At 32.5% G+C, this 13053-nt stretch overlaps 1 protein-coding gene across 1 annotated transcript; it reads left to right on the top strand.

The window, feature by feature from the left end:
* Positions 1–6132: 6132 nt before the first annotated feature.
* Positions 6133–13053, top strand: LOC107801047 (ninja-family protein AFP3-like). Its single transcript, XM_075226730.1, has 2 exons — positions 6133–7263; positions 12479–13053. Exons 1-2 carry the CDS (start codon positions 6579–6581, stop codon positions 12886–12888), a joined length of 1095 nt encoding a protein of 364 aa, XP_075082831.1. The 5' UTR covers positions 6133–6578; the 3' UTR covers positions 12889–13053.

Raw genomic sequence — 13053 nt, 5'->3', positions numbered from 1 at the left:
TAACAGAAAAACATGTTGTTGCTCGGTAGAAAAATCGGGTTTTACCACAACTAGCCCGTATACGTACTCGTCACCTCACGTACACGGCGCTCACATAGCACAATAGTTCCAAATCTTAAGGGGATTCCCCCCACACAAATTTAGGCAAGCCACTAAGTAGTAAATATTTTAAAAGAGGTTGAAGCATCACAATTTGATGTGATTAATGCGCGTTCAGAGGCGTGCATGTAATGCGTGAATGTGATAATATTAATAAAACCATAAATATGAACGCGTTCTTGATGTAAATATATTACAATTCACCTCCAGAAGAGTTAATATGATTGAGAGAATATATACTCAATATTTTTATTTTAAATTTACTTCTGAAGAAGTAACACAATTGAAATTTTCTCCTGAAGTAGGAAAATATTATGAAAAGCTGTTTCTTGTGCTTAAACAATTGCTTTATATTGTTCATTTGAATATGATTTTCTTTCATGACACCAGAAGTGTCTGAGCAATATCTGATAGTACAAAATTTATCAAAAGCTCCCGAAGAGCTAGCTGTTTGTGTAGAAGACACATGACACAAGTAGTGTCTGAATAATATTTGATTGTGGACAATAAATTGAAGGCTCCTGAAGAGCTTATTTGTCATTATTGTGGTCAAAATATATGTTATGATAAGCCCGAAGTTTATTAATACAAATGACAATCATACTGAGACTACAAATGATTGAAAGATTGAAAATCTTCATGTTTCCACAATCATAGAGGGTAAATATGTATGTGAGAAGTTACCCGCCTTATTCTTTAATTTATACTACATCACGTAGCAGTCATAGTAAACTAGAAATGTTTACTGAGGCAAAAGTAGCTACAGTAAATCAGAAATTTACTGATACAAAAGTAGCCACAGTAAATCAGAAGTTTACTGATATAAAAATTTATGCCATAGTAAACCAAAAGTTTACTAAAAGATAGCACATGCCATAATAAAGTGGAAGTTTTTATTTGCCATCTGGTTTAAATATAATGAGCTAATTGAGAATTCTGATAACTATATATTGAATAACTAGAAGATTCTTCAAGAATTCTCTTGTGTTGCTTGTTCTCATAATAATATGATTATACTAGCTAAAGTTAGGACTAAGACCCCTAATTCTGAAATATATAAAAGGTAAATATGAGCCCATACACCTATCATGCGAACCACTTATATATGCATATATGATATGGTCATACGCACGATTATTGTCAACCTGCAGTTTGGCATCTGAAATTATTTTTCTCAATTAAGAGCATAATTTTCAGATTATGAAATCAAGACAGTTCATCTTGATAACGCTGGTTTATATCCAAGCTGGTTTAGCATTGAATACCTCCTATTAGTGGCTAAACTATTGCTTGTGAGAACAAAACTTCATGTGTTGGTCTAAGATTTTCTAAATTGCATACAACATCACTTGTATGCATCAGACCAACAAAATATGATAAGTCCTTCCCCACAATTGGTTTAAGATCAGAAATTAAATATTTTTACTATCTAATAACTTTTGATGTGTGATATATGATTAATTTCTCTACCACAATGCACAAAGATAGGTTTCCCAAAAAAGATTGAGGATATGTGTTAGTTTTTCTAACATTTGGGGGATGAAATAAACAGCTAGAAAATATGATATATGAATCAAATTATCATTAATATAATCCTCACTTAGAAGATAATTCAAGTCAAAATGCCAGAAGCATTTGCTGATCCAAAATTAAATATCATATTTCAGCTGCAAATGCTCCTATTAAAATTAAAGTCCCTGAAGGATAAATTTTACTGCACGCATGAAGCGTAGTAAACCGATCGGTTCCAAAGGTAACAATCCTTGAAAAATGATAGGAGCAAATGATCAAAATGATCACAATGAGGAGGAAATGAGCTCTAGAAGAACCCACGACATAACATTTTATGAAACTCCAGAAGAAGTTCAAGTACCTGAAAATAAAGAAAGTAATAAGATCTCAACAAGTTATGTCACTTGCAAATCGATACGAAATGATCGTCGACGATATATTTGATACAATATAGTGCACAATATTGTAAATGATTGTGAGGATCGAACCTGCAGTCCATACACCTGAAGATGTCATGCCATTTAAATGCAAGTCATAACCTATATGACTAATTTAATTAAATCTCTATAATGATCCCTAAAGAATTTAAAATGCCTGAAGCATATAGTTCAAAGTCTCGAGAAATGTACTCGATCAACTTACAAAGATCTTTATACAGTTTAAATCAATCTGGGCGCATGTAATATAATCGCCTCAGTGCATATTTGCTGAAAGAAGGTTACATAAATGATGTTATTTGTCCATGTATTTTTATAAAGAAAATGGCATCAGAATTTGTTATACTTGCTATTTAAGTTGATGACATAAATCTTGTTGGAACTCCAAAAGAGCTTCAAAAGGCAATTGAATATCTTAAGAAAGAATTTGAGATGAAAGATCTTGAAAAAATAAAATTGTCTTGGTTTACAAATTGAATATTTAGCGAATGAGATCTTTATCCATCAATCTGCCTATATAGAAAGGGTCTTTAAACGCTTTTACATGGATAAAATGCAGCCATTCCGAACTCAAGAAGAGGATGAGGAACTCCTTGGTCCTGAAATACTCTATCTCAGTGCAATTGGTGCACTTATGTATCTTGCTAATTGGTGCACTTATGTATCTTGCTAATGCTAACAAAGGTGGTGCAGATCGTATTGGTTATGCAGATGCAGGTTATTTATCCGATCCCCATAAAGCTCGATCTCAAATCGGGTATGTATTTACATGTGGAGGTATTGTCATATCATGGCGCTTCACAAAGCAATCTATTGCTGCTACTTCTTCAAATCATGCTGAGATAATAGCTATTCATGAAGCAAGTAGGGAATGCATATGGTTGAGATCAGTGATTCATTTTATTAAAAAACAAATGTGGTTTGGAATGTGATAAAAGATTCACAATTTTATACGAAGACAATGCTGCATGCATAGCCCAATTAAAGGGAGGATTTATAAAAGGAGATAAAACGAAGCACATTTCACCAAAATTATTCTACACACATGATCTTCAGAAAAATGGTGACATCGATGTGCAACTAATCCGTTCAAGTGACAATCCAACAGATTTGTTCACTAAATCTTTGCCAAACTTTAACTTTTGAGAAGATGGTATACAAGATTGGAATGCGGAGACTCAAATATTTGAAACAAGGTTTTCATGAGGGGAGAGAAATACGCGTTATACTCTTTTTCCCTTACTAAGGTTTTTTCCATGAGGTTTTTCTTGTAAGGTTTTTAATGAGGCAGCTAGAAATGCGCATTACTAAATATGTGTACTCTTTTGCCTTCACTAGGATTTTTCCACTGAATTTTTCCTAATAAGGTTTTAACGAGGCACAATATCTTTTAATGAACATCCAAGGGGGAGCGTTATGAAAATAATTATATTATGGATGTCCATTTATTACTCCGTTATAAATAATCTTCCTGAAGAAGATTATCCGTTTGGTACTCTATTGAAATTTATCTACAAGCTGCTGATGCAGGCAGGTTGGCAACTCAATGAAATGATTTGCAACAACTTCTTATTAAACAGGCAGGTTGCAAACATCTCATGCAGACAGCTTACAAGCAGCTCAAGAAAAGTCTCGCAACTGCTTTCTTTTTTCTATAAATAAAAAAGTTTTCCGTTCATTATATACATGAGTTTGAAGTTGAATAATATATTAATTTTTCTATACTTATATTCAATTTATTTACTTTATAATTTTTATTTTATAACAAAATAAAATTTTCCAAAACTTCTTTCGCCTGTTTTGAAGCAATAGCAGCTTAAACGTCACCCATTTTTAAGTCATCATTTGGATAATTCATTTGTTGTGTGTGTGGGTCCATTTTAGAACATTATATTTGGACTTTCTTGTTCTTACTGAGAATTGAAATATCCTAAATTTGACCAAAGAGAGGAAGCTTATGAGCTACGTGTCATGTCCAATCTGGGTAGTACTCAGAAAAACACCTTCATTAATATAAACTAATCCAATTTTAGAAAAAGAATTACACAAATCCCAAAGGACTGAACCCTTTTCCCTTATTTGTCGACAGCTAACCAAATCATTGTAACCATCACAAGAATTGATCCCTTCAACTTCTAATTATTCATTTTTATTTGTCCTATTAAAAATATATTTTTATTTTTACTTATCTGCTATATTCACATTAAATTAAGAGAAAAATAATTTTTCTCTTGACCTTTATCATTAATTACTTATTACCCGAATTATTTTTTAAGGCTTTTGATAATGCTATCATTATTATGAGTAAAATTATAAAATATATATTTTATTTATTTTTTCTTAAAGGAAGTGTAAAGTTAAAAGTGAACAACTAAAAGTGAACAAAGAGAGTATATTATGAGCCCGTTTGGACATAAGAATTTTTTTTTTTCAAAAAAATTTTACTTTTTTTCGAAATCAGCGTTTGTTCATAAAATTTCTAATTTTCTCTTGAAAATGCATTTTGAAATTTTTGAAAATTTGAAAAACTCCAAAAAACTGTTTTTCAAAATTTTCACTCATATCACTCACAAAACTTCAAAAACAATTCAAAATTATATTTATGTCCAAACACAACTCTAAATTTCAAATGCCACCATTTTCACTTGAAAATTTTTTTCTCCCTATTTTACAATTTTATAATTCTTATGTCCAAACGCCCACTATATTCTAGCATGAGAATTACAAAATTCTAATAGCGACCCTTTAATAGTTGAATAGTTGGAACCTAAATTTGAATAGTTGGAACCTAAATGCAAATACAGAGCATTTAAAATGAAAAGAAATCTATAAATAAAAGAAAAATAACATAGAAGATGCTGAGGATAGTATAAATTGACAAATGTCAATCCCTGTTGATTTCTTGACAAGTGTCTCAGACAGCCAAATTCATTTCTCTTTCTGGTAGTTCCATTCTGTACTACAACGCCTCACCATATCCCTCGTGTACCCTAGTGGTTGCCACGTACCCCTCCAACTTGTGGAAAAATTGCATTTACTCCTTGATAATATTCAAAATTCATCATATCCAATTGAAGCTTCAATGGATCAAGAATGTAATTCATTACAAGATATATAAAGTTCATGACCATGGACTTTTATTTATTTGCCTTAACAAAGTTATTTCTCTCTAATCAAAGTTGTTGTTTAAGAGAATTTTGAGCTATTAGAGAGATGGAAGTTTATGTAAAGTAAAAGAGAAAACACCCTATACCAAATAAAAATGTTATACAAACTCATCTATATACAAAATTTAAAATGTCAATTTATCGTATTATAATAGTTTAAAATGAAGACTAATATATTATTCTACAGGTGCAAGCAGAAAGTCCTTCAAATTCCATTTATTTGTTGAAATTGCTCCTTTCAATAAGAAGACTTAATCTAAAGCATATTATTTAAAGGTTCAATCTCAATTGTATACATAATAATGATTGATTTAAAAAATTATCGTGTTTAATTTTTACAAACTTTAGCCGATAACATCCATGATATTCGTTTCCTGCTAAAAAATACAGAAACATGAAGAGGCAATATATGATGCCTCTAATTTCAGTTCACCAAATACTTTAACCAAAAATTTTGCGTTCGAGTTTTAAAAAGTTTTTTTTTTGTTGTTGTAGAAAACACTTTTACTTTAATGAGCCTTACATGAATACAGAATAATCGGGGCTCTGAAAAAAGGTTCACTAAGTGCTAAAATTACATGACGAAATGAATCACAACAATATAAAACCCTGAAAAGTACAATCCAAAAAAGAAAAGGGGTTCAAATTAATATTTCAAAAAGAATGGTGTCTCTGCAACTATTTTTATGATCAATCAAACTTAAATTATTGGTCCCAATAGAAAAGGTTGATATCTGAGTGACCACATCTAAATAATTCCTATTCCTAATTAAACATCCTTTTCTTGGATTGAAACTTTCATTAGAGACACCACCAAAAAGGGGCTATTCAGTCATACCCACGTGTCACCCTACACCCTTTCTCATTTCAGCCACTTGTCCTTTGCAAAATACTTTCTTTGTCCCCTCCACACTCAAAATCCATGCCCCATTTTCCTTTCTTTTTCCCAACTTTTCATTTCATTAATTTGTTTCATTATTCTCTCTCCCTCTTCCATTTGCATTTTATGCTCCCTATTCTTCATGTTTTCTTGATTTTTTCACCACCCTTTTTCTGGAACATAACATTCCCTACAATAGCTAACAATTTTCTTGATTGTTTTTGCTTCTCCATTTTTAACATCTTTGGTGGATTTTTACAGTTATTGTGGAATTGCTCTTTTATTGCTGCTGAGGTTTTCTTTAAAGTGGGTGTAAAATACTTAATCTTGAAGCTTAGTCCAAGCTAATATGAAGTTAAAGATCAGATTTTTCTATCTGGGTGTGGTTAAATTTGATCATGGGAAGTTTTAAAATGCACCTACATGTGAAAATAATTAAGTCTGATAATAGTTCTTTTTTGGTGGGGTTTATATGGTTTTGTCATGGGTGATGCAGATGAGAGGAGGATGGAGAATCTTTCATTGGACACAAGCAGATTTTCAAGGGACTTATTGCAAAGATTTATGGGCAATACTACTTCAGAAAAATCTGAACTTGAGGATATTAATGAAGATGCGTTGAATCTTGGGTTGTCATTAGGAGGTAGATTTGGTGTTGACAAAACATCATTAGTAAGGTCTTCTTCTATAGCTGCTATTTTACCAACAGTTAAAGATGATGATGCACTAAGTTCATCATCATCAGCACAAGTATCTTATAATCATAGCAGTTTGGTTAGAACTTCTTCATTGCCAGTGGAAACTGAGGCAGAATGGAGAAAGAGGAAAGAATTGCAGAGTTTGAGAAGGATGCAAGCTAAGAGGAGAAGGTCAGAGAAAGTACAAAGGAATTTAAGGGGTGATAATAAAGAAGTGGGAGATGAAAAGAGAGGGATTGAGATGAAGTTGAGAGGCAGAAAATTGGAGAGGGAACAGTATTTGGCTACTGCAAAGAAGTTTGGTTGTGGGTTGCCAACATTGGCTGCTTTTGGGGCAATGGCAAAAGGGAAAGGAAGTTATTTGGCTAGTAAAATGCAAGGGCTTGGAAAACCAGCATCACTGGAGTCAATGGAATCTCAAGGTGGTAGTTCTTCTAGTATTTCTGAGTTGGATAGTAAACCCGCACAAGGTACGACAGTTCTTTTTACGAGTTTAACTTATATACACTCCCTTATCATCTTAGTTTTAATTAGTCATTATATGCTTCTTTATTGCTATTGTTTGCTCTTCCTACAACTTTGATGAATCAATCAAGTGCTTAGAGTTGAGAATAAGACAATTTGTACTTTCAACACATTTCGCTCCTCGAGAGTACTAAATTTTGAATCTAAATTAGATTAGTTCAACTCAATATTTTAAAATTAAAATTTAGATATTTAAAAACTATAAAAAAAAAATGAGTATAAGTTACAATTTTTCTCATAATATGCTAAATGTGTATCTAAATTGAAAGGGAGGTAGTATCTGTTTTGGTATTTGAATTTTATACTAGTAGTATGTTTTAACAAAGTAGAAAAGAGCAGAAACACTTTTTACTTTGGTGTTGAACAATCTTGATCCTTGTATGAGTAGTCTATTTTTGGCTCAGTAGGCGTGTAATCACATGTTAAATTACTGTAGTAGGACATTTTCATTTTTCTTTTATTTTATGAGGTGGTAGAAAAAGTCTTGGTGCTTCTTGTTGAAAGCCTGCTGTCAAGATCTTACAGATTTTTTGGCTTTTGCTTTATCTGTATTCACATGCATGTGTTTTTTCTAATTGCCATTTGCCACGTTCTTGATTCAGAAGTATGTTTATCAAATTCCTTCTATTAGTGCAGGTATTATATTGAATGTTTGACTATTTAAAGGTACTTAATAGCCAAAAGTGATTTTGTTTTTGGAAAAGAACTTTTTTTCCCTAATTTGAGGTGTTTGGCCAACGCTTTTGGAAAGAAGCAGAATCAGTTTTTGAGAAGAAGAAAAAAGTAGCTTCTTCCCAAAAGCAGAAGCAATTTTGACTTTTTTTTTTATCAAAATTACCCTTAACAAAATATAATATATACTAAAATAACCGTTAAACCTAATACTTAGGATATTATTGTATAAATATTTTTTATTATTTTTAGGATAGTTTTCTAATATATAGTGACTTTAGGGGTGAATGCTTTTATATTTGTTGAATGATTTTTAATATATTTAACTTATATTAAAAGAACTAAGTATTTTTAAATTTTACTTTCATATTTTACTTAAATAAAATGAAAAAATTTAATTATTGCATGTAATAATAATTTTTTAAGATTATTTATTTACTTATAATATTAACTATTAAGTAAATCTATTTATGTCCTTATTTGTAATTTGATACTTAAAAGCACTTTCTGAAAAGCTTGGCCAAACACAAATTATTGCTCAAAAGTGCTTTTTAGAGTGATTAGCCAAATACAAACCGATTCTATCCGAAAAAAACTTTCTCAAAATAAGTTAATTTTTCCAAACATGCTGTTAGTCTGGCAAACACTTTAAGTACTGTTACTACTGTACTTGTCTAGGTAGGTGGCTTTTGGAAATTGGAAAAGAGCAGGAAAAACAAAAAACTAATGTACCAAAACAGATGCAAGATGCAGTTGGAAATGCTTAAGATAATAAATGTTGGTGTGGTTGATAAACCAAACTAAGCTCAATGAAATATACTTCTTTCTTTTAATTCTCATGGTTGCTTGGTGTTAACCTAGTAGGTTTGAAATATTTATAAAATGCTTTATTCCAAAGAGAGGTTCTGACATTGCAGATTGCATTAATTGGCATTTTTTTTAAATTTTTAACTTTGAAATATTAATAAGATGTATTTCCTCTGTCTCATATTTATAGTATGGAAATCTTATCATTTTGGGACATCCCTAAATATGTTACACCACCCTGCTAGTGATATTATTGTGTATAATAATTTTCAGAACTTGTATAAACTTTTAAACATTCATATGATATGTTCTCTATGAAACTAGTTTTTCAATCATTGTTTTAATGTTTCTTTCACTACAAATAATTTAATGTTTAAATCAGCTCGACATCTTAGACTTAGTGTGCAGTCAAATATAGTCCTATAAAATGACACAAAAGGAGAATAACATTAGAGAGTTGGGTTAGCCTTTCCGTCTCTTAGTTAACTTTAGGAGGAGGAGGCACTCTTTCACATCAGGGGCGGACCTAATGCATAGACTACGGGTTCCTGGGAACCCAGTAACTCTTGCAATAAGCAACATAAATCCCTATCACCAGTAGGTGGAAAATTTCTTGACAAGTTAGATAGTTGGCTGGTTAAGAATTTGTAGGTAACCTTAGTGCATTCGGCATTGACTTAGGTAACCTTTCGATATGGTAAATTTTCTTTATGCTGAAGTTGCTCTACATGGCTACTGAGTTCTAATAGTTTTTGAGCTTTTAAGTTTGATGAGTTTGTTTGTGATATAAAACATTACCTATTGCACATGCACCAATCTTCACTAAGATGTGATTTTTACTTTTTTCTAGAATGGTATCAGTGTTATATATCTTTAGCACAAAGACTGCTAAAATCCATCTTTACAGATTACAAAAACCAAAACAAAAAATATATCCTTGTTCTTTTTACAAGGACTCTATGATGCCTGACAATGAATCTACATCATCAACAAAATCTTTTTTACACAATTTTTTTTTTTAAAAAAAGGCAGTCATCTTGATTTTCTGAATGGAGCTACTAATTCTTAAAAACATTTTGTGTTTCTTTTCCTCTATATGGTCCACCATATGCAACCAGGAACGATTTTCCACCATTTTCTCTGCCTAACCAATTCAGTAGAGTAATTCCAGCATGGTAACAGGAGCAGTGTTTGGCCTGATCCATTTCATTCTTTTCATGATTCAAAGTAATTCAGTAACCTCACAGTGCAAAAGGAGATGACTATTACTCTCTGAATTCTTCCCACACAAATAGCATCTTGAGCAAAGTTGCATTCCCGTCCTCATTTAAATTATCTTGTGTCCGACAAGCATCCCCATCAACTAATTACCACACAAAACATGCTACCTTCAAAGGTGTCTTCACTTGCCAAACAGCTTTCCAGCGCCAGTTATATGTTTGCTGATGACTTCTACTTGTTTGTTTTTTGCTTATCATATTGATCTAATACATTTTTGCTTGGGCTTTTTGTTATTTCCATTTTGGCCAGTTCTCTCTCTGTTGAATGTACGAATTAGACCATTTGTGTTTGTATTGTCCAATGATAGATTCATATATCTTCCATACCTAGTGTTGTGACATGCATGCTAATTGAGGAATGACAAGATTCAAAAGTTTCTCATCATACGGGGCAAACAAACAGGGAAAAGGAGGTCACATAAAATGCTAGAAAAGAGGAATTTATTAAAGTCGCTCTCTGATATTTAAAAAAAAAAAATGTAAACCACTATAATGGACTAAATAAAAATTGAAATTGTGCTGCTTCCATTGGGGGGAAATATTATATTCTTTAGTTGAAACAGGTTCACAATGTTGAGTAGAGAAGGAATTAGTAGTTAATATAGGTGCTGACAAACTTCAACCTTACTGTCATTTCTCTAATAGAGCTTCTTCCGGCCAAAAGTTCCATTCACTGTATTTGTTATCATTTTGTGTGATATGTTCCAAGGTGATCACGATCATTAGGTTTCTTATTATACTTGTCATACAAAGCTTTCGCATTATATAGGCATTAATCGAATAACATTATTATGACTGAGACTATTCATTTTCTTGACGGAAATTACTGTGAATGCTCTCTTCTGGATTTTTCGTTTTAGAAAATATGCATTGAACAAGTCACTTAATAAGGTCTGATCAAGATAATACTCTTGTGTTGCTGACCAAACCTGAATGAGCTATTTGCAATAAAGTGGGAATTTGAAAGGAGCTCTAATCATACATGATTGTTGTATTCGATAAGTTTGCTGTTGTTTTACTAAAAAGTTTGAAATCACGTAAAATGGTTGAAAACGTCTATAGATATTTTTCCTAATCATGTATACAACCTTTTGGATACATAGAATGTTGGAAACTTGTTTATGATTGGCTTCATCTGCCCAAGAGCCATTATTAACTAAGTTTACTTCAGAGATTTTGGATCAGAATACAATTTCGATCCTTAATTTATTTTCATGTAGGATCTACGATATCCATCTATTATTAATTTCTATATCAAGTATACAATTTCCTGAAATTACAATATTTATGGTGAGAATGAAGGAAGAGGACCGGATAGCTTTCTGCTTCTGCTCAGCTACTTGCTCATCTTATGTCCCTAGAGGCACTCAATATGAGCTGGGACCTCTTTTTTACTCATATACCTATTCCTTCCTCTCTTCTGTCCCTATGTGACCTTTATTTTCTGGCTATATAAAGATCACATTATAATGAACTTGAGCAGTAGTTGCTGATTAGTAGAAACTATAAAAAACAGATTGTACACATGTGGTCAATTATATCGTTGTTGGTAGCATGATGTACAGAGTGAAGCCTAATAGGCCTATGGATATATATATATATATATATATATACACATATAGTATCCAATAGGCTATCAACTTTCAGTCTTCTTTTGGTTTGCACCTTTGGAGACATCATGTTTACGCTGTTATGTTTAGTCAAAAGATATAAGATTGAACAGTTCAATAGGGTTCCAACTAAGGCTGGACACCCGTGCTATTGTTGTTCCTTCATCATATCAAACAAAATGCTTCAGAAACAAAAGATGTTTCTTTCAGCACATGCATATCTTCTACTGTTTCCAGCTGCTAGGTGTGACTTCAATTAGGTGCAAAATATTGGTCGTTGGTTGTGATATAGTTCCGCATACTTGTTTTGCATGAATTCCCTGCTGACAGTCACCTTTTTTTCCCCTCTATGTTTCTATCTTATGGTTTAATTTCTTTTTAAGTATATTTTTAGGGCTTAACTGCTGAATTATGCTTTTCCATTTTAAGCATACATCTTAGAGAATCATAATGTGTTCTGGATGTATCTGATTTTGAGGGTATTCATGCAATACTAGCTGGAGCTTCTATATTAGAAAAGGAGGTAATGGGTGGACCTGAGCTGATATACCTTCTCTAGACATCAGTAAGCATTTATGGTTTCTTTATGTTTATGGCCCCAAAACCTTTCGAAGTCTTGTAAGGTTGCTTGTTCATGTGTTTGTTAATGCATTATATTTCTTAAGGTGGTCATATAACCTCAACTAAGTTCTGGAGTTAATAATGAGTTGACAAAAAGTGTGCATGAGCATACATGCCATTTATATATTCCATTATATCTCCTTTTTCTTTCAATAAAATATTCTTTGCAGGGTCGGCTGAGGCGAGCCCTCCCAGTATCCAGTCATTACAAGATGGATGTGGTCAAGAAATTGGTTCCTCGGGGTCAAAAATGAGAGTTGTGAGAAGCAGAAGAGCGAGAGATCAAGAGATGGAAAGTCCATGTAACAAGCATGATACAACAACAAGTCAAGTGCAGGAAACTGGAGCAAACACGTTAGGGGATATGCCATGTGTTTTCACAAAAGGAGATGGTCCTAATGGGAGAAGAATAGATGGAATATTATACAAGTATGGTAAGGGGGAAGAGATTAGAATTATGTGTGTGTGTCATGGAAGTTTTCTCTCACCAGCCGAGTTTGTCAAGCATGCTGGAGGTAGCGACGTCGCTCATCCTCTTAAGCATATAGTTATAAAACCCAATCCTTCTCCCTTTCTCTGACCACAAAGAATGGTGATACACTGCCTACCTCAATCATGTGCTGTAAAATGTAGGTAGAAATTTCAGGTTCTAGATGTAAAAATTAACAGCACCGAGGAGAATGAGATTGTATTATAAAAAGGCGGGTTTAGGATTTAAGTTTTATGGGTTTAACTTTTTAAGGTC

This window comes from Nicotiana tabacum, chromosome 12 (assembly GCF_000715075.1).
Source record: "Nicotiana tabacum cultivar K326 chromosome 12, ASM71507v2, whole genome shotgun sequence".
Classification (NCBI taxonomy): Eukaryota; Viridiplantae; Streptophyta; class Magnoliopsida; order Solanales; family Solanaceae; genus Nicotiana; species Nicotiana tabacum.
Note: the sequence above shows the minus strand (reverse complement) of the source record. Positions and strands in the feature narration are given on the sequence as shown.